At 47.2% G+C, this 26,488-nt stretch overlaps 3 protein-coding genes, 1 long non-coding RNA gene and 1 pseudogene across 5 annotated transcripts; 2 read left to right on the plus strand and 3 right to left on the minus strand.

Annotated features, from left to right (window-relative positions):
- Positions 1-2,008: 2,008 nt before the first annotated feature.
- On the minus strand, positions 2,009-4,727 carry LOC101760803 (protein yippee-like At3g08990). The gene is made up of 5 exons (XM_004982035.2): positions 4,517-4,727; positions 4,383-4,426; positions 4,099-4,207; positions 3,963-4,018; positions 2,009-2,391 (listed from the first exon to the last, which is right to left on the minus strand). The coding sequence occupies exons 1-5, from the start codon at positions 4,628-4,630 to the stop codon at positions 2,367-2,369; spliced, it is 348 nt and encodes a 115-aa protein (XP_004982092.1). The 5' UTR covers positions 4,631-4,727; the 3' UTR covers positions 2,009-2,366.
- Positions 4,728-9,282: 4,555 nt separating this feature from the next.
- Positions 9,283-10,493, plus strand: LOC111255847. The gene is made up of 2 exons (XR_002675960.1): positions 9,283-9,865; positions 9,970-10,493. It is a non-coding gene; the product is annotated as an uncharacterized LOC111255847 (long non-coding RNA).
- Positions 10,494-10,541: 48 nt separating this feature from the next.
- LOC101761207 (protein yippee-like) lies at positions 10,542-13,852 on the minus strand. Of its 2 annotated transcripts, none has more exons than XM_012843150.3 (5): positions 13,374-13,852; positions 13,182-13,225; positions 11,167-11,314; positions 11,036-11,091; positions 10,542-10,860 (listed from the first exon to the last, which is right to left on the minus strand). In XM_012843150.3, the coding sequence occupies exons 1-5, from the start codon at positions 13,467-13,469 to the stop codon at positions 10,776-10,778; spliced, it is 429 nt and encodes a 142-aa protein (XP_012698604.1). In that variant the 5' UTR covers positions 13,470-13,852; the 3' UTR covers positions 10,542-10,775. The 2 variants fall into 2 exon arrangements, with proteins under 2 accessions (XP_012698604.1, XP_004982093.1); XM_004982036.4 differs by having other exon boundaries at positions 11,167-11,275; positions 13,374-13,836.
- Positions 13,853-15,689: 1,837 nt separating this feature from the next.
- Positions 15,690-21,066, plus strand: LOC101761862 (putative ABC1 protein At2g40090). The gene is made up of 11 exons (XM_004982038.3): positions 15,690-16,151; positions 16,288-16,413; positions 16,649-16,744; positions 16,853-16,953; positions 17,612-17,648; positions 17,944-18,162; positions 18,238-18,349; positions 18,792-18,883; positions 18,976-19,155; positions 19,926-20,039; positions 20,549-21,066. The coding sequence occupies exons 1-11, from the start codon at positions 15,837-15,839 to the stop codon at positions 20,747-20,749; spliced, it is 1,593 nt and encodes a 530-aa protein (XP_004982095.1). The 5' UTR covers positions 15,690-15,836; the 3' UTR covers positions 20,750-21,066.
- A 2,666-nt stretch (positions 21,067-23,732) lies between these two features.
- On the minus strand, positions 23,733-25,673 carry LOC101780689 (annotated as a pseudogene).
- Positions 25,674-26,488: the final 815 nt, after the last annotated feature.

The raw sequence follows: 26,488 nt of genomic DNA on the forward strand, positions 1-26,488 counted from the left end.
CAAGCCCCCCCCCCCCCCCCCCCCCCACCCCACTCGAGGTTTTTACCGACCGGCCCCTGCCCGATCGTGACCCCCGCGCGGGCGGGCGCCGGCACGGGGCCGGGGTTACGTGGGTTCGGTCGCTCGTGTCCCGCGAGCCCGCGGGGGCAGGTGCACGGGGCGGGCGGGCGCGCGCCGCATGATGGCACGGCGCGCTGCGTGGTCCAGCACGCACTCCAGCCTTGGCGTGAGCCCGGGCGGCACGCCCGTGCGGGGAACTCCTGTGGGAAGACAGGCGCCCCGCGGGGCCGGCAGCACCCATCGCGGCAGCCTGGCTGGCCGGTGGTTGGGTTCCGGTTCCCCAAGACTCGGCTTCGCCGGGAGAAAACGATGGCTTTGACGACCTCCCCCGCCGGGGCGCCTGGTGAAACCCCGTCCCGGCACGCAACGGCGTGATGGGGGTGCTGGGAGAGGGGAGGCTTCCTCGCGTTGGACTGCGACGCCATCGCCATCACCACCACCGGAGACGCTTTGGTTGGTCGTGGCAACATCGTATCGTGCTCCACGAGAACCGGAACCTGCTGCCTCTGCCTGATTTCGCCCGCTTGATGGTGCAGTCAGAGTCCGGTCCTGTCACCAGACATCATTCAATCAGTGGATGAACGAAGTGCCGTGTATAGCAGGATCCGGCATCCCGGCTAGTGCGCCGCGTAAAGCCACCAGAGGCCAGGCCTCGCCCATGTTTAGAGACGGCGCTCGTGTATACCGGACCGGATGCGGTCGATGCATATCAGTGACCTGTTACAGAGGGTAAAGTTACTGATTGTACCCTGCTCCGCTTTAATCATGCGATGTGCCAGCAGTCTCGGCAAAATAATGCTTCGTCTCAGATATGACAGCGACGGTGGCAACATACAATGCTGCCACACAGGTGTACACCGCTTTGATAATTCTGATCCGGCTCCTTCCCTATTGGAACTTGGAAGCTTTGCTGCTACCACAGATTCACAGCCACACCGTTCGTGCACGATAGGGCCGGGGCACGGCTTGCACAAGTACCACACTGCTAGCCAGATAGCAGCTGCTGCAATTGGCAAGGCCGGCCCACCATGCATGTTGTTGCCCTATCAACCTAATGTAATCATGAGAGTTGTAGAGCCCAACAGGTCCTTGCCAATCCAGGCAAGAGGTCCCCCCTCCGCCCGGCGCCCGGCTAAGCTGCCGTCCTGAGTGCGTTTAGCAGAACTCTCATAGCTGATTCTTAGCTGAATCTAACAGGAGTTTTGCTAAAAAGTTTTTCAGAAACAAGTAATTCTCTGAAATGAACTAAGAGATTGGGAGTTGAATAAAGTAGCTTCTACTGATTCCGTGAAGTGATTCTCCATTCTAATTGTAGGAGTTTATGTTAGAAAATCAAAGATAATCACTTTTAGTCACAGAATTACTTATCTTAGAGAATCAGCTCCTACGTAAAATTAAAATCAAATGGAACTCTACCAAATAGACCTTTAGATCGAGGGACTTCGATTCATACCCACCAGTAAAAAATTCGTTTAGGTGGGCTTGTTTGGTTGCAACCTGGAGCAGGCAGCTAGCACCAGTCAGCTAAATCCAACCGGGCACTCGAAATCGCCGGCCTGAGAAGTCTGCTGGCCCAGGCAGCAAAACACATGCTTGAAGCAAACAAGTGTGCGTGTGGTGTCCACGTGTCCGGTGAGCTCGGCAGGGACGTGATGGTGGTGCCCTCTGATGGCGATCCCACATTCCCACTGGCACGTCGTGTCCGATCATGATCCTGACCCAGAGCGCATTGGGCCGGGCCACTTCGCGCATGTATATCGATCTAAAGTGCAGAGCTGCACATATCCTCTTCTCCTTGGTTGAACATTATTTTTTCCCTCTTTGATGAAGGGAGCTTTATTCCGGCATGTTCAGTTCCACTAAGTTGGCTGCTTAATTCATTTTCATTTCTACACAAAAAAATCTCACAGTAACACGTGATTGTGTGTTTTGAGAACAGCAACAACAGTTGGGAGAGAATCCCTTTGCGACCTTTCATAAAAAGGAACATGGTATTACACGCTTCTCATCGAAACATGTTGGCAAAACAACATTCCACAGCATGACAACAGAAACACAAACGCATACACGTCACGGCCGCCATACAGCATGACACAACTACACACGCGCATACCAAAAGAGAAAAAGTGTGTGAAGGTTGAAGGCACAACACCATTGTTCCCAAGCACAGCACAGCACGGGAGCATGTTATATTTACAGTGTTACACAAGCTGAGGTTGCCGAATTGCAGTGGTTCATACATACACCATGCTTGTATTATTCAATCCATATTACTATTGAGAATCTTGTGCAACCTGGTAGTAGCTTCATTCAGGCCCCAGCAGCTGATCCCTGCTTAAGCATACAATGCTATTAAAGTGAATCCTAGTCCTAGGCTAAAACTAAAGCAATACATATATATGTGCCTTCTTATACCATCGTGATAGGCCAAAATTATTATTTGGGTGAACTGAGCGTGTAGCCAGCGGTTGGATTATCGCCCTCTCTCGTCTCACATAAAAGTCACATCTCACATGAAGTAGTTGGATGCAAGGCATAAGTTTAGCTTCTATTCTTGATTACTCCCTCCATCTATGTTTATAAGGCATGGTATGACTTGACACGATCTTCCAAATAACACATTGACCATTTATTTATCTTATATTATATTGTTTACGGTTACAAACTTACAATTGTAGAGTATATTTGATTACGAATCTGATCATATAAAGTATACATTATAAAATAAAAAAAATAACAGTCAAATTATTAGTCAAAGATTGCAAAGTTTGAATCTTGATATGCATGTGCACCTTATAAATAAAAGAGTAAATTGCACCCATCATACAACAACTTGTGAGGTGGGTGTAGATTAGTCCAACAATTTGTACAATGCTCAATCTAGTACAATAACTTGACAAATTGGTGCATCCGCAGTCCAAATATTATACTAAGCAACATATTAGCTAATGGTAGATCAGGTTTATATTCGCGTCGGAACAAATTATTGAGCATTACACGTCACAATGGAAATGTATTTAATGAACCTTCAGTCTTTAAGAAATTAATGTTATGTCTTCATATTACTTATTTTTATACAATAATTTAATTTTTATTAGGAATATTTATTTCCATATTAAATATATATAAGTTCACTATCATTGTTTTTTACATGTTTGATTACGTGCATTGTTCAACAACACAAAAAAACCAATATATTAATACATACTAACTATACTTGTTTAGGAGTTTGGCATAAATATTTTTTTAAAGCCTAGGGAGAATAAGATAAAATAGACAAATATGCTTGCGTACGGTTGTTGAATACATGAGAAGAAGCGCAAAGAAAACCTAAGGTCCCAGGATCTCTATTATGAACTTTAGTATCTCTATTATGAACTTTAGTCTTTCAGTAATACTAATAGTGTAATTTTAAATATTATTTAATTTTTAGTAATGAATAAATAAGTTATATACACATTTGAGAAGCAACAGTCTGGTCATGATCAACAACTTTTATGGACTATAATTAAGAATTATTAACTGGAAGAAAATTCACATGCCTATCTACTTTGCTTAATACATTGTAGGTGTAATGTTTGGACTATACTGCACCAATTTGTTAAGTTATTGAACTAAATTTAATATTTTATAAGTTATTGGACCAATCTGCACTCATCTGCTAAATTATTGTACTAGATTGAACATTTTACAAGTTGCTAAACTAATCTGCACCCTCCTCACAAGTTGTTGTATGGTAGGTGCAATTTACTTTAAATAAAAATGAAGGGAGTAGTTGCCAAACGCACCGATAGGGGTAAGTAGTCAGCGTGCATTTGTACAGTGTTTGCAAACAACAGGAGAAGGTGAACAATATGTAGCAACAACGAATAAATTGTGAAAACAAGACATCTGATGATCACCTGTCCAGAATAAATTTCCCTTCCTTGTATTTCTGGGTCCTCTCAGCCGCAGCGTCCTAGAGTAGAATATATGCATTTTTAGACGTTGGGCGATACAAACGAGACTAGAATTTTTTTGTCGTTACAGAATCCTTACATATTTCCATCCAAGAGTCACTCCGCAGCGGACACAAAAGATGTCAGAAATGGTATGCATCCCTGTCATCAGCATACGATCTTCCTTTTCTCCAACAGTCACATTGACACTGGGCACAATGGACTCGAGTTAATGAGTTATCCACTGAATACTGAGACAGAACCGAATACTGATCGAATAAAACATCGAATTTTAATCCTAGAGTATGCGACCTGACTCCTGAGTAAGCTTAGCTTAGATGGGCGAACAAAAAGTGAGGCACGAGAGGGCAGCAGCTCACTTACACCTTATCGAAGAGGTAAGCCTTCCCGTTCTTGCAGTAGAAATCCTGGAAGGAACCGGAACACAAAGACAAATCTGACATCATCAGCTAAGGAACCCTGGAAGACGGGGCCCACGAGACGACATGAGGAGGGACCTTGGAGATGATGTCGTCGGTGAGAGCTAGGTGTGTGCGGCAGTGCTTGCAGCGGTAGACGTTGCCGTTGGCGTCGTCGAGCTCCAGGATCGGCGTGCCCCTGCCGCACTCCATCGGGCGAGGTTTCCTCTCTCTGATCGGATCGGAAGAACTGGATGATCGGAGTCTAAGGACGGAGTGGTTGGCAATCCCCAGCGAAGACCTCGTTTGCTTAAAGCTGATCCCGGGTCGTGGACTTCAGAGGCCATCACAGTGTGTGTAATACCGAATATGCCCACACCCCTGTTCCAGCAGGGAAAAGATAAGCAACTTTGAATAGTTTCGGTCCAACATTTTTTAAAAAAATTCTAAATTGTTATCCTGTTGACGAGAAAGACTTGTGAGTGCGACGAAAACGGTTCAACAACGGCTGCAAAAATCAGATCGTCTGGCGATCCTCTCTTGCACCCTGACACGCAGGCCGCATAACTCAACCTACGTTCCCAGATAAGGATTTATAGCATCCGGATGAGGCAGGTCTTACTTCTGTTCAGACGACGCCACGGGAGCTTCAGACCATGAAGTGCACCCGTCAAGATGCATCGTCAGTCGGCAAGATCCTTCGACCCTTGCCGTTTCCATCAGTTAGTACTAGCATTATTGCTTCATGTATTCACCATTATAAAGCACATACATCGGCAAGTTTAAGGCTCCAAAATTTAGGTGTTAAACCCTCTAAAAGAGTCATAAGGGCATCTTCAACACTAACAATTCAGCTAGCTACAAAGACATTTATATTAATTTTTTTTCTAGAAAGTGACGAAGATAATATACGAAGATAGATAAAAATAAGCTAATAGTTAGTAGCCAGTTTATGACACATTTCAATATGCATATAACATTTAACTATATTATATGAAAAATGTGTCATAACTACAATATTAGAGTATGCATATTCTGGGGGAATGAAGAAGTGTTTTTCTCTTAATATGCAGGCAACCTCAATTCTTAGTTCATGGTAAAATTTAGATTCAAGGATTTAATTGTAATTGCGTACCCATGTGAAGGGTAGAAAATTCCTCTCATTATCCCAAGTGGAAGAAAGGGCTCAAGCTCACTCATTTTACCACACTCCTCCGTTTATCTATCCGGTTATTTTGACCTAGCCCTCGGGTGCCTTATCTTTGTATGATACGATTTAACAGCGACAAGTTTCTCCACCACAATACTCCCCCATTCCCTTGTCCTCTTCCCACACAGACCGTTAGAACAAGCTTCCCCGGCTCCGTCACTTCTCATTGAATATCCTCCATCCTCCACCATCCGGCGGCGACGCCTCCCGCACTGCCTCCTGCCCCGCCTAGCAACCGTCTGCATCATCAAGCCAACCTTCCACCCTAACTGTCTGTCTATATCCAAAGATGCAAGAAAAAACTCATCAAAGCTCGAATTACAAACCCTTAACCTTGTGACCTCATTGGAGCTCCCCAGAGATGGAGTAGATGGGGAGATGGCTTGAATCTTGCCGGATTATCGATGGTGCGTGAAAGGTGAGAAATACCAAGTTTAATTCCAATTCCTTATATATCTATCAATATCATCGAAGATGCTCTAATACAAACGATTTGGGCAGGGAGCAAAAGCCGGATGAGTTTCCTTTGGTAGAGCAAAATCTCTAGGAAACGACAATGAAAAATGAACTGTCACGGAACCCTAGATAGATGGCCAGTCCTTCCACCAAAATCCTCTCAGGAGGGCCTCCACGCAAAAAATGCCGACCAGGGTCCACGGTAGGGGCTTCGGCGACGGCTGGGCGAGCGGCGTCGCGCCTTGCCAGTTCTTGGTCGGGACCTTCGCCGGCGACGAGTATCCACTAGGTACGCGCATCCCCTTCCCACTGTGCGAAACCGAGTGCCCCAGACCATAATGTAAGCTATTTGTATTGACCCTGTACTGGATCGGTCCCTGGTTGAGATGAGGCCGGATGTGAAAAGGGGGGGACTGGGAAAAAATTAGTGTGGTGGGTTGTGTAATTATTGTTGCCCATCTGTAGCTCTTGCCTTCTTGATATTGTGTGGGGAAGATGATGCCTTTTGCTCTCTTCTGTGTGTAGATCTGTTAGTTTTCCTGTCCTGTATGCATTAAGGAGCAGGCCTGCAAACTGGCTGCACATGTCTCCTTCCCTCCGTCCCTACTCATTTGTTCACACAGGGTCAGTGATCAGTTGCATAACACTATGCATTATTTACCAGGTAAGTACAATGTATTTGGATCAAGTAGTCCTTAATGGTGAGCCATGTGTTTGTAGTCCGTAGCTATTGCAAATTTTACAATGATCAGCCCAAAAGCAGGTAGTAGTGGTGGGACATGGAGAGAGGAAAGTAAGAAGAGGGATAGAGAGAGGGAGAGAACTGAGAGAGATAAATTATTATTTTATTTCTTATGGGTAGCTCATAAGTTTATGGACACCTTTTGCTATAGGCTACCTTATGGATCACTCCCACAATATGAATACGTCAGGTTGGTGGAGTGAAATATTTTAGTCCTTATGAACGGCCTTTGGAGCACATTGTGGTTGCCCTCACACTGAAATCTGGTGGTGAAATAACGTATCGCACAACAGATTTCAGTGATAGCATTTGCTTGTCACCTGGAGGTGCACAACTCATGGAGAAGCCCGAAGGAAAGACTATTCCTTTTTTTCTAAAAAATTCGGTTATTTACAATTGTCCACAGCAAGTTTGAGCTTGTTGAATTGCATATTCATATATCAGAGACACCACTCACGTCCCTTCCATTAGAGTGGGACGGGATGGGACGATCCCATCTCGCCCCACGTTTGATTCGGAGATACGAGGGACGAGTCCATCCCTGGAAGAGAATATTCTCTCTACACGCGGGATACCCCCATCCCTCAAAAACGAGCGGACGGGGGCGTCCCACTTCGTCTCCGTCAGCGCCATTTCTTCTTCGTCAGGCGGGCGCGGTCGGGGCGGGCACGGCTGGAGCTCCCGCGGCTGGGGCGGCCGCGGCCGGAGCTCCTGCTTCTTCTTCGTCAGGCGGGCGTGGCCGGAGGCGGGCACAGCCGGATGAGACCGCGGCCGGAGCTCCTGCTTCTTCTTCGTCAGGTGGGCGCGACCGGAGGTGAGCACAGCCGGATGGGGCCGCGGCCGGAGCTCCTACAGGCGGAGGCAAGCGCAGTCGGGTGCGGCCGTGGGGCGGAGGCGGCGTCGGCCGGCCGGGTGGGAGGCGGAGGTCTCCATGACCGGCGGGGAGAAGTAGAGAAGATGGGGAAATAGAAAAAAAGAAAAAAGAAATAGAAATAGATATAGGATAACATGTGGGATCCACAAATACTGTAGCTAACGGTGTCAAAAATATCATCCATCATCCACCTCAACCTCTCAAACCAAACACAAGACGGAACCGTCCCATCGTATTTCAACCACACACTATACGGGACCGTCCTATTCCACAAAAGTGGGATGGGACTGTCATATCCTATATTGTCTCCCATCCAAACACATGCTTAGTATTCCAGGCGCAATGAGCACCTGTGCAACCTAGTCACTGCTGCTTCCTTAACTGATACCTGCTTAAGCATGAAAGTTAATAAAGTGAATCCTAGACTGCAATGAAGTTGTAAATATTTAAGTCGTTTTATGCACCATTCAAACAATCATGCAACATTTGGAAGAAGCAGACAGCAAAACACCATAGATTTGTTTAAACAAATAATAACAGCAAAAACGAACTTTAATATATGGTAAAAGTAAATAAATAGAATGTGTTGCATGTGTTTACGTATGTAATTTGTTTCACCTCTCCAATTGAAATTTTCCTTCCGTGTACTTCTGGCTCCTATCATATGCAGCTTACTAGAGCATAGGCATCATGCAACTTATATGTCAGCTCGATACACTGGAGATTACAAAGCAATCGTTCCAGAATCTTACATATCTCAGTCCAACAAACTCTCCGCAGCCGACACAAAAGATATCAGAAACGGTATGCACCCCTGTGACCATCATGCAATCTTCTTTTTCCCCAACAGTCACGTTGACACTGGATATAATAGAGTCAAGTTAAGACAAATGTTTTTCGGTGTAACTCGTCAGTAACCTCGACAAAACTGCACACTAGAATCTACATAGTTTCAAAAATATAAATGAAATTTGCACCTTATAGTCTACTAGGTAGTTTAAAGCTTTAAAAAGTATGATCGCACAGGTTCTAGGATGCCAAGTGAAAAGGAACCGAGATCATACCAAATACTGAATTACTGATTGAATTAAACATCAAATTCTAGATCCCAGAGCACTGATTAAGCTGAGCTTACATAGGCGGACAAACTGAGGGAGGAGAGTGAGGGCAGGAGCCAGGAGGTCACTTACACCTTGTCGAAGAGGTAAGCCCCCCGTGCTGGCTGCAGAAGTCCTGAAATCAAGACAAAATCTCTCATCACACGCACACACTCTCCGTCGCCGCGACGCCGAACTTAGCCAGGAATTTCGCCTCGCGCGCGGGAAGACGCCGACAAAGCAACAAGACAGGAGAGGACGTGTTAGGGGTACTTGGTTCTGGACACATATCACATCAAATATTCGGATGTTAATTAGGAGAGCTAAATATAAGCTAATTATAAAACTAATTACACAGATGGAGGTTAATTCATGAGACGAATCTATTAAGACTAATTAATCCATCATTAGCACATGTTTACTGTAGCACCATATTGTCAAATCATGGACTAATTAGGCTTAATAGATTCATCTCGCAAATTAGCCTCCAATTGTGAAATTAGGTTTGTAATTAGTCTATGTTTAATACTCTTAATTAGTATCTAAACATTCGATGTGATACGAATTTTAGGAGCTCCTAAAGAACCCTTAGATCTAGATAAATCTCAAACATCCGTTAGCGTAAGAGGGGGTACACCACTTATTAGTCCCGTAACGCTAATAGATGAGTGTGTTGGGAGTTTTCCTCCCAATAAATACGAACCACCCCCTTATGAAAAAGACGCATCATATACTACTATATAGGAAGGCCTCTAGGTTCGGGTATCCCTTTAGGTGGTCGGTACGAGTTAGGTTTTGCCTCTTCTACACTGTTACGCCGCTACAGTAGTCTTTCCATCCCGTTGCGTCGGCGTGCACCGGCGAGCGGGAGAGTTATGATCCTGCATTGAGAAAGGGCGAATAAGGGTTTTAGGAAGCGCTCCGTGCGACTGCTCATGTTCGTCATCACGGCTCGTCCTCCGTCCATGTCAGGCGCTGTAGCGTACCGTCGTCTTCAACGCCGGCTGCTGCGATACGTCCGCAACACTGTTGTCGTCCCGTGAGTGCTCCTCGTCATCATGACTTCCCGGTACGTGCGTCGCGATCTGTGATCTGATCTGGTTGTTAATTATATTTTCTGAGATTATGATTATGCTATTCCAGTTGCCTAGTATATTAAAGTTTTGCATGCAGGACGCACACCTCGGAGATGATGTCGTCGGCGCGGGCGAGGTGCGTGCGGCATCCCCTGCACCTGTAGACGTTGCCGCCCCGCGTCGTTGAGCTCGACGGGACGGCCATTGCTGGCGTCACCCCCGTCGAGGGTGGGGCGGTTGGTCATCTCGGTCACGGCGCCCATGGCAGCCGCGGCCGCGATCTCCACGGGCGTGGCGGCGGCGCCGCGGCGGGGATCGGCGTGTCCATGCCGCTCTCCATCGGGCGGGCCTCCTCTCCTCTGATCGGAAGAACAGGAAGACGGAGTCCTAGCGTAGGTAACTCAAGCGAATACTTCGTCAGTTAGTTTGTTTCCCGGGAAAATTGGATCTGTACTCTGTTATCTGTTACAATTTAAAAGATCCAAATCTAAGGTTCCGTTTAGGATAACTTATTTTGGCTTAATGATGTACTGTAGCGTGTTGTGTAGCGTGCTGCCATTTTGTAATCTGTTATCTGTTACAATTTAAAAGTTGAAGCCACTGTTTTTTTAGCTTCGCCAACTTTGACTACAGTGAATCCATTTTAGGAGGGGCCCTCCCGAACGACACTTGAGAAACGGGACTTTTATTGGATCATTAAGCAACACAGATTACAAGCATATACAGACGGAAACATCCAATTGAGTTGGCAGGGAAGACAGGAGGGATATGACCAGGTCACCTACAACAACATTTACGCCGGGGATTCTTTCAATGGGAGCAATCCCCGGCTGGCTAAAGACCAGCACCACACAGGTTATTTACAGGGGATGAACAACATGCTTGAGCTTGGCGAATCGCTCCTCATACATCGTCGGCATCGCTTCCGACCAAATGAGCATCAGGTGCAATCCAATACTGGCTTCCGTCAGGGCCTGACACCTTAAACCTGCTTAGAATAAAAGTTTATTCAAGTAAGTTTCAGGCTAACAATAAAGCCAAAAGCAGCTTTAGGCACCACTGAAACAGACAACATTTACAGATCATCAATTGAGATTATAAAATGAACAATATAGGGGAAAAGCAGAAAAAGCCGTGACTGCAATGACTATGGTGGTCATCACCTCTCCAGAATATACTTTCCTTCCTTGTACCTCTGGCTCTTCTCATGTGCAGCTTCCTAGAGAAGGGGATCATGAAACTCAGATGCTAGACAATACACAGAAGACTACGAAATAATTTTCACGAATCTTACATATTTCCATCCAACAATGGATCCACAGCCAACACAGAAGATATCAGAAACAGTGTGCATTCCTGTCATCATCAAGCGATCTTCTTTTACTCCAGGAGTCACATTGACACTGGGCACAGCATACATGAGTGAATGAAACATCTGCTGGCTGACAGAATACTGTAGGGTATAACTCATCTCCAGAAAAATGGCACCTTAAATCCTACCAAACAGTGAAATGCATATTGGATCTAATGAACTGTTTCAACATTGAATTGTTAACTACCAAATGTAGTCCTCTCATTGGCAAGACTCCATCAAATCATTTAATCCCCATTATTGAGAAATTACAGTATATTACTTTCTTCTGAACCAGAAGTTTAAACAGCGAGCTCCCCGAACTGACAATAATTGAGTGCTCATGGATGGTAGTCCATGGAGTGCTTTGCCTGAAATCAGGCTTACCTGGTTAGCTTAACTGTTCCCTTGTATGGACTGGGTTTGTATCAGATATAAAATACACTTTAAGGAAAGCTAGGGAGATAGCTAGTGTCATAGTGTATATGACCAAAGATATTGATTAGCCACTTGATAACTGAAATCAAAGTTCATCCAAAGGAAGATTTTTATTGGAAAGAAGAGTGAAGAATCCAGTAATGGAAAAGGAAACCATTTCAATGTGCACATCGACATTTCCTTTCCTAACTAAGAGCCTTATATTGGTATGGTACTGTCATAGTGACATGAGATATAAATAGATTATATAGTTGGTTCATAGAAAGCTGATCCAGCACATGTAAGGTATGGAAACAAAGCAATTAGAAGAAATTTAGACTAAAACTTTTGCTTAGAAAAGAAGGATCCAAACTCCAAAAGGGGTCATTGACCTCTGAAAATATGGGTAATGTACTCTGCTTCAATACTTCCTCCTCACATATAGGTGAGATGAAGGCAACGATGTAAATTTGAAATGGTGCACAATTAACCCAATAATAAAACCTTACATACCAACCAGCTCCTAAAAACTTGTTTTGTTGAGGCAACATACTAGCACTTATATTAATGATGTATGCATGTAGGTGTTACAGATTAAACCAGAGATCAGTTTTAGACATAGGGAGCTGAAAATAATCTAGATGGACCCTTAGGGTGCGTTTGGTAGAGCTCCCAGAGCTGATTCTCTGTTGATTCCAGCAGCCTGTGAAATGATTCTTTGTGAAGTGATTCTCTGAAATGAACTAAGAGGCTGGGAGCTGGAAAAGTAGCTTCTCCTGATTCTGTGAAGTGATTCTCCATCCTGATTTTAAGAGTTTATGCTAGAGAATCAAAGAGAATCACTTTCAGCCACAAAATCACTTCTCTCAGAGAATCAGCTCCCATAGAGAATCAGAATCAGATGGAGCTTTACCAAACAGACCATTAGAATAAGAACCCATGCCAACTATTACTAGATCATCGAAAACTTTCTCAACAGGAAAAAAAGGTTGTGCATCTAGCATATCCATGGTATCCCTAGAAAAAATAGAATAATCGATAAAAGAAATTTGAAGGAGGAAAGGCTGAGACCACTACACCTCGTCTCTAGATTCTTCTCATTATATTCCATATTGAGAATTCAGACTTCGATATTTGTCTATTGGGTGGGTACTATAACATATGGCTGTTGAGTTTAGAATTTAAAGAGTTCCTTTCAAGTTCTTGATTCATCAATTTCTCCTTTATCCAAAGAGTGGATTTGGGCTCTGGCTCTGACCTCTGAGTGCCTGTGCCAGAGTAGGCATCAGCCTCAAAAGTCAAGGCACTTCAGACTTCTCAAGCCTCTCCTGGTTTCAGAGAGGAGTAGATAAGGCTCTCGCGATGACGACGGATAACCGCCGGACAGATTCACACTGGCCAAAGCCAGCCACATTCCGCGGTGAAATGGAAAGGAGAGTGCTGCATTTTCCCCAAATTTTCACACAACCCCCGGCGCTGCACCCTAAAGACTAAATCGACGAGCAAGTGGAGTAAGAAAAGCGGGGCAGGAGGCCACTTACACTTTATGGAAGAGGTAGGCCTTCCCGTGCTTGCAGTGGAAGGCCTGGACGAAACCGATGCACAAATAGAAAGAAAAAAAACCGCCGTCAGTCTTGCCGCCGCACATCGGCCGCGGGAACGCCGAAAATTAACTAGGAAATTCTGTCAGCGCGGAGAGACAGGCGCGCGGAGGAGAGGGGGCCGCGACGGACCTTGGAGATGATGTCGCCGGCGAGGCCGAGGTGGGTCTTGCAGTGCTTGCAGCTGTAGACGTTGCCGTCCAGGTGCATCAGGAACAGCCGCCCCATCGCCGCCTCACTCACTCCCCCCAATCCACTCCAACCCGCCTCCTCGGCGATTCCAGCCGCGGGCCGCACCAATCGCGATCGCCGCGCCTCGGAAATCCCCTCTCCTCCGCCGGCGTCCTTGAAATCGGAGATTGGGAGCGGGGAGAATTTAATCGGGGATGGGAGTTGTTTACTGCCGCTGGTTTGTGTGCGAAGCGCAGCGGTGTGGTGTCCGCTCGCAGCAACTGCAAGCGAGTGGGGAAACGGGTGAGGGGGGGATGGCGTGGGCGGTGGGCCGGCGCGGTGGGGGTGGATGGGAATGGCCCCGAATGGGATGGGGGGAGGAGGGAGGAGGGAGAAGAGGCTGGATGATAAGGGCGAGTGCGTGGGGGAGTGAGGGAGGCGCAGGCGCTTCTGCACGCGGCACGCTTGCGCACCCGCCGCTGCCGTGCTGGGTGCGGATGCTTTGCCTGATCCGGGCGCATTTCGGCCGCGCCTCTGCACGCTGCTCGTGCTCCTTTTTCGGCCCCTGTTTCGGAAAACTACTTTCGTCTTGGCCTCCTGGGTCCTTGACTTTGGTTTGAAGGGAAATCAGGACAGCGACGCAGTAAAGTGAAATCAGAGAAATGACGCCGTGGAAAGAGTTCTACTCCGAGAGACCATCGCTATGGTTTGGTGTGGAAATTAGGTGACGTTGCATTCCTTCTCTTTGACGTTTTTTTTTGGGCTTTTTCTCAATTTTGCTTGTGCATTTATTCACAAATTGATACCATCATTTGGCGAGGATTTTTATAATGATTGGAAAAAATTGGAAGTTGAGTACTATTTTGACCTTAAATTATCTAAAGTCTACACAGTATAACCATTAAACAAAGTTGCACGATACCATAGTTCTGAAAGGAACATTTTAATTGATATATCCTGAATCTAACCACAACGTGATCGACGTCGAAAAAATAAATACCACGACATCTCGCACTTATGTATGCCTCGATGCCCAAGTGGAGGTGGGGTTCGAATTTATTTTGTCAAAATCAGAGAAGAGTGAGGAGAGCAGTGGCTCATTGCGGAATCATTTTTTTACTGTAACAAAACCACGCGCTAGCATTAGAATCACTTGCAAAATGTACCTTACTATTTACAATTACAGAGCCTCCAGCTACGCCCGTTTTCTTAAATAACTCTCGCACGATAAAAAATAGTATTTGTTTGTATACAATATTGAAATGCAAATATATTTAAGCAGTTTTAAATGACATTTTGGTGGACTCAGCTTGCCTTTTTTTAACAGAGCCAACACAAGTGGGCCAACTTAAGCAACATATCGGTGACCAAACAATGTACAAGGATTCAACCAAAAGTCCAAATCACAAGGGCATAGCCCACATGCGCACGTCAACAATGATGCTACCTCCAACCGACCTGAATCCGTGGTAATCGAGCATAACCCACCATAATCTGATATGGATTATAAAAAATCAGCCCTACTTTACTAAGAAACATTGCAAAATCTGACACTGAAAGATATTTCAGGTCATGTGTTTGTTCCGGACAAAATTCCGGAATCAGCCCTCCTATTTGAAAGTTTATTCAGATTTTAAGAGTTTCAAACAAGCATATATACCAGCCCACTTTCTTTTTGAAGCGCATTAAATTAAGGGGTATTTGGATCCATGGACTAATTTTTAGTTCGGATCACATCGGATGTTTGATACCAATTAGAAGGACTAAACATGAACTAATTATAAAACTAATTGCATAATTCGTGGCTAATTGGCGGGACGAATCTATTAATCCATGATTTAATAGATTCGTCTCGCGAATTAGCCTTCATTTATTAATTTATTTTAATCTTTAACATTCGATGTGACAGGGATTAAACTTTAGGCTATCTGCACTCGTCGACCTCTATTTCCATCTCTTAAAAGGAATATTCTATCCTAGTCATCGAGATTTTCTACTATATACTTATTTCTTCTGCACTCGTGTTATCTCTATTCCATACTCTATACCCACTATTCTATATTTTATTCCCCTCACTCCCCCTCTCCCTCTCTCCCCAACTCTCTCCCTCCTTTACCGTGCGCCTCCTGACCCGCTACTTCTAGCGCTCCCCCGCGCGGCCGGTAGCGGCCCGCGCGCTGTCCAGGCGAGCGGCGCGCATGCAGGCGCGTTTCGCGTCCTGCGGTGCGGTCAGTCTTAGCCCTCTAAACACTTGACCTTGTGAGTTGCGACACCGTGGCGTCGGACCGTCGGTATAAACACGGAACGGATCGCGCGAGCACACGAATCCCGTCGGAAACAAAGCCAGCTCGCCCGAATTCCCCCGAACATCTTGCGGCGGAAGAAAGAGAAGCCGGTCAGAGGAGAGCCCGCAGCCCCCGACCCATGTGGCGGCGGGCGGCGACGGCGGCGCTGTCGCTGGGCGCCGGCGCCGGCGCGGTCGCGGTCGCCAGCACCGAGGACCCCGCCGCAACGCTCAAGGTCTGCGCGCACCTGCCCCCGCGCCTCCTCCGCGACTCCGTCACGGCGGCCACCGTCGCGCTCGACTACAAGTGGTCCCTCTTTGGCCTCGAGCCGGGCACCCCCGCGTGGCAGAGCGCCAAGCACGACGCCCACCTCCGCTCAGCCAACCGACTCCAGGAGCTCTGCTTCCGCAATGGCGGCATCTACATCAAGCTCGGCCAGCACATCGCGCAGCTGGTACGTACTTGGCCTCTGGGGTTGTTTCAGCGATCCGTGTGATTCGATTTGAGAATGATCTTAAATGTGACCATTCGCTGATTTGCCTGTGGTATAGCTTGATTTTCAGCTGCCTGTCTTGGTGTGCTTGTTTCAGGAGTATGTCGTGCCGGAGGAGTACGTGCAGACGATGAGGGAATCGATGCTGAAGAAGTGCCCGGTCTCGTCATATGAGGAGGTCCGCGGGGTGTTTGCCAAGGATCTCGGAGAATCGCCAGAAACTGTTAGTGCCTGGCCTGCATCCTCTTTGCCTTACTTTTTCGAGCAATACAACTGCCTGTAGGAGGCTCCTGAATAACTGGAGCTGAAGTGGAGTGACTCAGGGCGTATTATTAATCTTGTGTTTATCGCGTGTAGAGTTCTGTCAAATAATGGAATTTGCTGACTAGAGCACGGCATGTTAACTTGGAATTCTTCAGTTCTGACCTCAATTTTTCTCTCCGTTATTCGGTGTGTAGTTTTTTGCAGAATTTGATCCTGTCCCACTTGCAAGTGCTTCTCTTGCACAAGTCCATGCTGCACGAACCCACGATGGACAAAAAGTTGCTGTTAAGGTTGAGTTTAAAGAGGCATTGCAGTCTGTCCTGAATAAATTATACCAGTAGAAGTTGAACTAACCTTGTTTTCTTTCTCACAATGTATCTTTTTAACTTGATCTCCAGGTTCAGCACGATCACCTGACAGATACCAGTGTTGTAGATATAGCTACTGTGGATTTGTTAGTGAATGCTCTGCACTATATTTTCCCTACATTTGACTACAGGTATCGCTTCTGAATGGTAGCAACTTTATCTTGCTATTTCTTTTGCTTTTTCTTTTTTGATTTTTAGCAATGACAGTCTGCTTGAATCAGTCGAAAGATAAAGTGTGTCGTAAAGTCATCTTGGTTAATCACACAAGGCAGTCATTTACCTCAATATACTTCGTTTTACAGCTTGAATTATCAATTAGAAATTGAATTGTGGTCTCCAAGCCCCCTAGTTATCCAGTAAGTGCATGATTGAGGGCACGTTTGTTGTTTTCCATAAAGGATAGTTTGTAAACTTTGAATTAGAATAAATTTTCGAGATTTACTAATGATAAGTTATACTAGCTGGTAGAATAGGTCCATGTAAAATCTGTTCCCCATAGATTAGGTGGGTGGGGTGCTGCATTTGTAGTGTACCTAACCGAAAATCTTACTTTTAGCTTATAAACGAGACAGACAATTAGATTGCGTGGCCTACCGCCTAACATCAATCTTGATATAGTTGGCACTAGCTCTTTATCGCAAATTCTCATTCGCAATGCCTGATTTGCACGCTGAGCTCAGAACCTAATTTATGTCAATGGGGCTGTAAATCCTTGATTGTCATGCTACTTTTTAAGTTTTTTCATGCAGAGGTCATTTCCATTATTGCCCAATAACTGTTTCCATGCAGGTGGTTGGTTGATGAAGTTCGAGAAAGTGCCCCTAAGGTACCTTCCTAGTCTTAGCTGGCAATATAATTTCCTTGCTATCGCCTCATGGACTATATTCTTTCTTTCTGCCTGTTACCTAATGAACTAACCTGCTTTTCTCATTTGTCAGAATTTTTGAGTCTTTTAATTGCTATATGATTGTTGCCCTTAATAATCAAAGTTCTTTGCAGTAGTCTGTTCATTTCGAATTTGAATTTTATGTAATTTACGGTGTGCTGAAACCAAAGGATCAACAATTATAATAATTATTAAAAAACTGGAGCTGGTAGTAACTTCTTGTTATGATTCTCAGGAATTGGATTTCTTGAATGAGGCCAAAAACAGTGAAAAATGTTTGGATAACTTTAGAAGGTTGTCTCCTCACATTGCCAGTAGCATCTATGCCCCCAAGGTTTATTGGAATCTCAGCACATCTAGAATTCTCACCATGGAGTTTATGGATGCCAAGGAGGTAACTGATGTTCATGGCATTAAAGAAATTGGCATTCACCCTTCTGATGTTTCGAACCTAGTAAGTTGCCACTGTGTGCTCATTTACTAATCATGCCAGCAATATGTTACAAATACTCACCTTTAAAATTTCTAGGTCAGTAAAGCATTTGCTGAGATGATTTTCAAGCATGGTTTTGTTCATTGTGATCCCCATGCTGCCAATATGATGGTCCGACCCATGCCACAAGACAGCAGAAAATTTTTTGGTGAGAATATTTGTATCTGGCATCTCAAATGAGACCATTGAGTCATTTACATTGTTTTTTGCTTTCCTGAAATGAAATACATGAATGTCACTTGAAACATTACAATTCCACAATAAATCAATAATTCTTCATTTTTTTTGGTTTCACAATTGTGCGTGATATTGATGTCTAGTCGTTACATAGATAACTAGCAGAGTTTCTTTTAAAAAATATTTGCGCCATGGCCATATGTACTATGAAGTAAGCTCTGCTGAATTTGGAGGTATGTGAACAAGTGGTTGTTTATACTCCTAGGATTGAGAGGTAGTCATGTCTTGCATTGTTGCATAAAGGCTGTTCTATCTATGTAGCAACACCACCTTTCTTTGTTCAACATTTTATATGTGTTGCATAGGTCATCCGAAGTGTTATGATGGCTAACTTCCTAATTACTTAAATGTAGGTTGGAAACAGCCACAGTTGGTTCTTCTCGACCATGGTCTTTACAAAGAGCTTGATTATACTACTAGGATAAGCTATGCTTCTCTTTGGAAGGTGACAAACTGACAATACTGTTGCAGTTCCTGTCATAGTTCTCTGATTAGTAGCTAATACTAATTCTTCTCTATAACATTTGTTCAATGCAGGCGCTTGTTTTTGCTGATGCAAAAGCAATTAAGGAGAACAGTATCAAACTAGGTGCTGGGGAAGATCTTCATGCACTCTTTGCTGGTGTTCTCACAATGAGGCCATGGCAAAGGGTGATTGATCCATCTCCTGATCATCTTGTCCTAGACAGAAAAACTACTGATTATTCTGAACTGCAGGTATATAACAGTATTGTGCCCCCAACGGTCATCCATGACACCGCATTAAATGTTACAGAGAAAATGAATATCTTTGGTTAACAGTACTCCCTCCGTTCCAAATTGTAGGTCGTTTTGACTTTTCTAGGTTCATAGATATTATTATGCACCTAGACATACACTATATCTAGATGCATAATAATATCTATGAACCTAAAAAAGCTAAAACGACTTGCAATGTAGGACGGAGGGAGTATAACAGTATCTGTAGGGCTATGAAGTTGCCCGCATGCAGTTCTAGAAAGATTCTGATATTGCTGTTGGTGATTTGTTCATCAAATTAGCAGGTCTTTGAATCTAGCCATGACCAACAGAGAAAATAGGCTACAGACTGTTGAATCACCTAACATCAGCCCATACTCTCTCTCTAAAATGGGAGAAAAGGAATACATATTCACTATATAGCGTTTTACTTGGAATCTGAACCTACTTCATACATTAACTAGGTTTAAAATCTTTTATATTCCTACTTTATATTGAGTATATAGGCTGGTATTCTCCTTCTTACATCAATCATATTGTTTCCCTTTTATAATATAATATATTTTTTATTGCATGTATCCTAGTGTTAGATAATTAGATTTGGATTTTAGTAAAGTTTGTGTTTTGAGTCTGTCGATAGAGTCTTGTATCATTATAAAAAAAGTCTTTTGGATTTGCATAAAAAAGTCTTGTTGACATTTAGGTCCTGGTATCCAACCTTACTCAGATTACTTATTTCTTGAGCACAGAATTACGCCTCCTTATATTTTTCTGAAATCTCGGAGCTGCTGAGGAGATTACCAAGAGTCATCTTGTTGATGCTTAAAACAAATGACTGTTTACGTGCAGTCAATCATGCCCTGGTAAGTGTATGGAATTGCTAGCAACCTAGTCGAATTTATTTGTTCTCATTTTTCCAGAATAAATGTTCAGGTTCTCATAGCGTGCTACATTTATTGTCAAATTCTTTTTTCCTTCACTTTTCCCATAGCCATTCAGTCCCAACTAGTAATGGCTCTTATCTTTGACTGCTTTAAAAAGGGAATCATGGGATCAAGCTTGCTGTAGATATTACATTGGCTTGAAATTTCAGTAGCATTGGCAGTAATCAGCAATTTATCAGTTATCACAGAGGATAAATATACATTTTTTTGTCTAAATTCTAATAGCCTTTCAAAAAAGTCTTAAAGAAAATCTAATTGGCTGATACATGTTTTTCCCTTTTTATACCAGGGGTAAGTTTAACCTTCACTATTATTTCAAAAGAAAGTTCAACCGTCACTCTTATTTGGAGCTGGGATTTGAAATGCTAACGCTAGGAGTAGCCAAATTGTTTTTGGCCCCATTATTAACATGTGATCTCCTTTGTCAGGTTGGAGGCACTTCTTTGGAGTCATTTATGATCATTGGGCGTGTCTCTTCTGAAGCTGTGCTGGACGCTAAAAAGATGAGCAGGAGGTCATTTCTAGATAGATTGATGATATGGCTGGAGGAAGCTATACTGGAAGCTCGATTCTTTAGTTTGAAGCTGATGTTGTGCTTTATGCAACTTAGGAAGTTGTTGCCCAGCTAAAAAGCAGTTCGGTGCATCGACAGTTTTTGGACCGCGCAACTGTGAAGTTGACATCTAGTTCCATATCTTTTCTGAGAGAGAAACTTGGCATTTTGCGTAGGTTGCCATTCTTTCTGTATACATCAATTCTTTCGTCGACCATTGTTTCACCATGATTGGTCATCATGGTACATATGCGCACCAGTACAGTTGTTAACGTTATGTTTCTTCTGATAGGTGAATACAGGTATACAAATTACTGTCGTTGACAAATTAATGTAATAGCACAACTGGTTTTTTGGAAGGAAATCAAAATTGACTTGGAGCAAATTTTTTAATTTGATGAAAATTTGAACTGCAGAATCTGCAATCATGATAGTTAGGAGATGTGAATCTTAATTTTCTTTTTTTTTTCCACTCGCTGGGCAATCTCTTATACTACTGTAAATCTATGATGTAGCAAACACAATTCAAGAAAGCAACTGCCGAGCATTTACTCCACGTTTCTTGTGAGGAGGAGCTCACCGCGCATCCATGGTGGAGGGTCAGACAAATAAGAACGGTCTGACATGGCTCGAGCAACCGAGATGAAATTTAGTCCATCTTGAGAAACACTGTATATAACTATAAAAATCCATTCCCAGCAGCAGAGAGGATGCAGATACAAAAACTTAAATAAAAAGGCTGCATCGTTAAAAAAATACTGCAAATACACAATTTAGTACGGCATGTAGTCTCTTCGAATTTCGTTTCACAATTTGTATGAACTATATATTCAAATCAGTCCTATCGTGTTCTCTCTCGGCACGAACAGCCGTGACAAAGGCATCTGGAAGTCTCCGTCAGTCGCAGGACTTGGCGACCTCCCTTCCCCACCGCCGCCGTCGCCACCGGGTGGTGGCCGCTTCCGGTGCTTCCTCATGTGCCCGCCGAGCGCGCGCCCTGTGGGGCACTCCGTGCCGCACACCTTGCACTTGTACAGCGTCCTCCTCACGCCGTTGCCATCGCCATTGGCACCCTCGTGGCATGATCCGACCACGGCCTTCTGGTTGGAGATTGCTGCGCCAATGCCCGTCTTCTCGTTGCATCTGGAGTTGCCGCCGTTGGTGAAACAATGGCTCGATACAGCGATCCCGTTGCCCTTGTTGCCGAAGCCAACGTCGTCACGATGTTCTGCAACGCCGTCGACAGTTTTGATCTTGTCATGGCAGCCGCCGCCGCTGCCGCCGCCGCCATTGGCTTTCCCACGACGCGCCGCCACTGCGACCATCTTGCCGGCCTGGGCAATGCCGTTGGCAGTCTCTTCGTTCGCTTCAACCACGGCAGCCTCCTCTTTGCAGTTACCAATCACGCCACCGGCATCGTCGACGTCGAGACTTGCTGCTGCGGCAATGGCGACCTTGGCCTTCTTCCGGTGTCCGAGCACATGCCCTCCGAGCGCCTGGAAACTGTCGAAGCACCTCTCGCACAGGTTGCAGAGGAAGCGCCCGGAGGTTGCGGCGGGCGGCGCGCCAGCCTTCGCCGCCGCTGTCACAGCCCGATCGCCATCCGCCTCGCAGCCCGGACCCCTTCCCCGCTTGCCGCACGCACCCCGCTTCCTCTTGGTCGCGTTATTGGCTTCCCCTCCCTTTCCCGGAGCCCGACGCCCGTGGACCTTCTCGTGGTCGTGGCTCCCCTCGCTCCCGGACTCCCCGGCCCTCACATCAACGCACGGCAAGGCCGCCGAGTCCGACTCCGTCTCCGACCCCGAAACGCTCGGTGGCGTCTGCGCAAACGGCGGCGCGATCAGTTCGAGCCGAGCCCTCTTGGGTGGCGGCGGCGGGGGTGCGCCGTCCAAGATCTCCCGGCCGAGAGGCCTCCTCTTCGTCCTCCCACCGCCTCGCTCGGGCTCTTCCTCGTCCCCTGTCGCGTCACCATCACCGTCGTCGTCGTCATTAGCTGAGCTCGCGCCGCGATCGTCCTCCGCGTGACGACGGCCCGCCGCCGGCGCGGGCGGGCGGGCGAGGAACACGTAGCGGTCGACGTCGTCGTCGGAGTCGGAATCAGAGTAGTACTCCTCCCCCTCGACCACGACCACCATCTCGTCAGCCTCTCCTTGCCGTGCGAGCCTACTGCAGGGGGATCGACCTAGCGTCGGCGGCGCAGATCCGTCGAGGCGGGCGAAACCGAGCGCTAGCAGCTTTTGCTGTGGCGCGCGCGTGTCGAAGCTGCTCAGGCAGGCAGGCGGGCACTAGGGATTATTGCTGCGGGGGAGCGATCAGGTCAGCCGCGCACGGGCACGCTATTAATATAGGCGCGGTTAGGGCCGTGGGGCTGGAAGCGCCGTGACAGACGGAAGGAGATGGGCCTCCTCGACTCGGATTCGACTTGGGCGCTTTGCTCCTCCTCCTCTCTCACACACACATGACACACCTTCATTGTTGGGTCGGTCATCGGTGTAGACGAAAGGAAGGCCAAGCCGAGTAATTGGGCCCAAGTACATAACGTGCATGAAGGCAGCAACAGCTGTGTTGATATCCGGTGCGATCGAGCAGGCACATCCAGGGACCATGGCCCCTGTGCTCAGAACACTTACACTATGTTGCATGATACGCAATGAATAGTTAAAATTTGCATTATATGACCCTTAGAATATAAGCAACTTGCATGATGTAAATTATTCGACCCCTATAGTTATAATGCTCGGTCCTGGTGTCCTCCGTCGCCGCCCGATGCTAACTCGTCAGGGACCTATGCCTCCACTGCCAATAGGATCACGCTCCAGCACGCCTTCGCCATCTCCGCTCTGTTGCTATCTTTTCCACTACACCATTGGCCGGCGAGCCGCCCTGGAGCTCTAGCCCTGGAGGCCACGGGTAACCTCAAATTCTAACCCCAAATTTCTTTTCCCATTTCGATTTTCAGTACAATTTTGAGTGATTGATAGATAAATAAGAAAACAACCGTTTTGAACGGCAACTAGTTTTCTTTCCCTTTCCGAAATAGTAGCGCTAACACTTATAGATTGCTAAAATTCAAGACACATCACTTTATTGCGAGAGAGAGCACAAACCAGTGCTTCACTACTGTTGGCGTGCTAAGCCAAACGCACGACACGATTATTGGCTCTTCACTCTTCAGCGAGGCCACGGTTTGGCAACCAGAAGCAGAGAGAGCCTTCTTGAGGCGCACGGAGAGGCCGTTCACCTCGCTCATGTCCACCACCGCCGATGCCGTCCACGGCCTCGCTCCACCTGGAACCTCCCAGTCAAAAACTCAAAATGATACAGCAAGCTCGCAAGCGCCAGTTCGTTGGCCGGCACGGCGAACCCGACGCCCGGACACCCCCTCCTCCCGGCGCCGAACGGCAAGAACCTGAAGTCCAGCCCCATCTTGTGGTACTCCGCCTCGCCGTCCGCGGCAAACCTCTCCGGCATGAACTCCTCGGCGTTCTCCCAGGTGGCTGGGTCCCGGCCGATCGCCCACGTGTTGATCACGACTCGCGTCCGTGCCGGGACGTGGTAGCCTTGCAGCTCGGTGTCCTCGAGGGTTTCCCGGGGCAGATGGAGAGGTCCTGGTGGCCTGGTGGGTGCAGCCGGAGCGTCTCCTTGATGACGGCCTTGAGGTATGGTAGCTTGGGCATGTCGTCCTCGGTGATGCCGCCGCCGGCGCCGACGGCAGCGCGGATCTCGCCCTGGAGCTTGCGCATCCGGGTCGGGTGGTTGATGAGCTCCGCCATGGCCCATTCCAGCAGCGTGTACGAAGTGTCAGTGCCGGTAGCAAGCATGTCCTATAACCATGCATCAAATTCCATCTCGTTATCAACCAAATTCTTTGTGTGGATGTGTTGTGCTTTGCGCACTGTAATCAGCATACCAGGATGGTGGCTTTGATGGTGACCGTGTCGAGCTGGACTCCCCCGACCTCTTCCTCTGTCTCGCTCAAGTCCAGCAGCACGTCCACGAAGTCCCTGCGATCGTACTCTCCGTCTCCTTCCCGCCGCGCACCACGACGCCGCCGGCGATGGTCAGCGATGACCTTCTCGACCAACCGATCTATCTCCTCAAAGGTGCGCCTCGCCTTCCGCTCCAGCCCCGTCACCACGTCCACCGGCCACAGCCACGGCACCACCTCCGCCATCGGGACCGTCCCGAGCAGCTCCTCGAATGCGCCGAACACCTTCCTCAGCTTCGTCCCTCCCCCGTCGTCGCCCTCGAGCCCGTAGCCTGCGTCGCCGAACGTGGCGCGCGAGATGACGGCGTTGGCGTAGGCGATGAGGAGGTCGCTCAGGTTCACCGCGACGGCACCGTCGGCGGCGCCGCGGACGCGGTCGAGCAGCGCGGCGACCTCCTGCTCGCGGGCGGCTCAGAAGCAGAGGACGCGGCGCGGGCTGAGAAGGTGGGACACGCAGACGCCGCGCAGCTGGCGCCAGCGCTCGCCGGACGGCGCGAAGACCATGTCGCGGGTGCAGTATAGGCGGTCGGACATCCGCAGCCTGGGGCAGCTGGCGAAGGCCAGGTCGCGGGTCTTCATGGCCTCCTCCGCGGCGGCCGCCGAGGACGCCACGATGGTGGGCACCTGGCCGAGGCGCAGGAGCATGACCGCGCCGCACGACGCGGCCATCGATCGGAGCGCCCGATGCGGCAGCCTACCCAGTAGGTGGAGGTGGCCGAGGAGCGGCTGGCCGCCTGGCGGGGATGGAGGCAGCCTCCGTCCATCGCTGCGTTGCAGGTGAAAATAAGGCCTCCAGGCGGCGATCAGAAGGAAGGAGAGCAGAGGTACGATGAGCACGGTGAGCAGCGCAACAAGTGAAACGGCCATGCCTGCTCCGTCGATCAGAGAGGAAGGTTCCAGGCAACGAGGATGTGAAATGCAGAGAAACGTGATAGGTAGTTCCGAATGAAATTGACATTTTGTGGTGCAAAACGAAATGTGATTGATAAAATCAACAACACTACAATGTTGCAAGATCGACGGCCTAAAAAAAAAGTCTGTCTCGCTCTCAGTTCATTGAAAAATAGTTTTAGCGTCAATCACCATCTTTCACCATTGGATCTCAATCTATGCTTCGAATCTATGCCCCTCATCTTCTTCTTTCGATGCATCTTCTTTGCCGCGATTCCATGACAATAGAGGCCGACCACGGCCTCATCCTACTCATACCCAACTGGCTCCTCCTCCTACCTCACTATCACTGTGCATGACACCAGCGCGCCCCACCTATGTGCCCACCACCCTGTCTCTCTCCTCCGCCCCTCCCTTCTCTCTCCATTCGCCAGCAATGTCATCTTCGTGCATCGACGCGGCGCCCCCACCTCTCACCCCGACTCTAGTGGCCTCAGCCGTGCCTGACTCTAACCGCTCAGGGCCTTACGTACCCGCTGCCTCCACCACTCAGCTCTGACGGTGCCTTCGCTGCCTCCTTTTCGCCATTGTCTCTTCCACCTCCAACTTTGGTCGGCTAGCCGTATCGGAGCTCCCTCTAGGCCTGCAGGCTACCTCAACATCCAAACCTCTAAACTATAGATGGCCAAATGGGCCAGGCCCAGCGGGTGGCCCAAAGCATGGCACTAATACGATCCGATCCTATGGCAATAGTGCCTGGGCTGGCATGGCCCTATGCATAGTGTAGTGCTTGGGCCACCATACCGGCATGTAGTGCCTGCCCAGGCATGACACGATTCTTGGCCGGGCACTATGTGGCACGAATACCCCAACTTATAGTGTTGTACTATATGAATTTATGGTGGAATTGTTCTATCTATATACGAGTTTATGATG

The sequence above is a fragment of the Setaria italica genome, chromosome IX (genome assembly GCF_000263155.2).
Source record: "Setaria italica strain Yugu1 chromosome IX, Setaria_italica_v2.0, whole genome shotgun sequence".
In the NCBI taxonomy this organism is placed as follows: Eukaryota; Viridiplantae; Streptophyta; class Magnoliopsida; order Poales; family Poaceae; genus Setaria; species Setaria italica.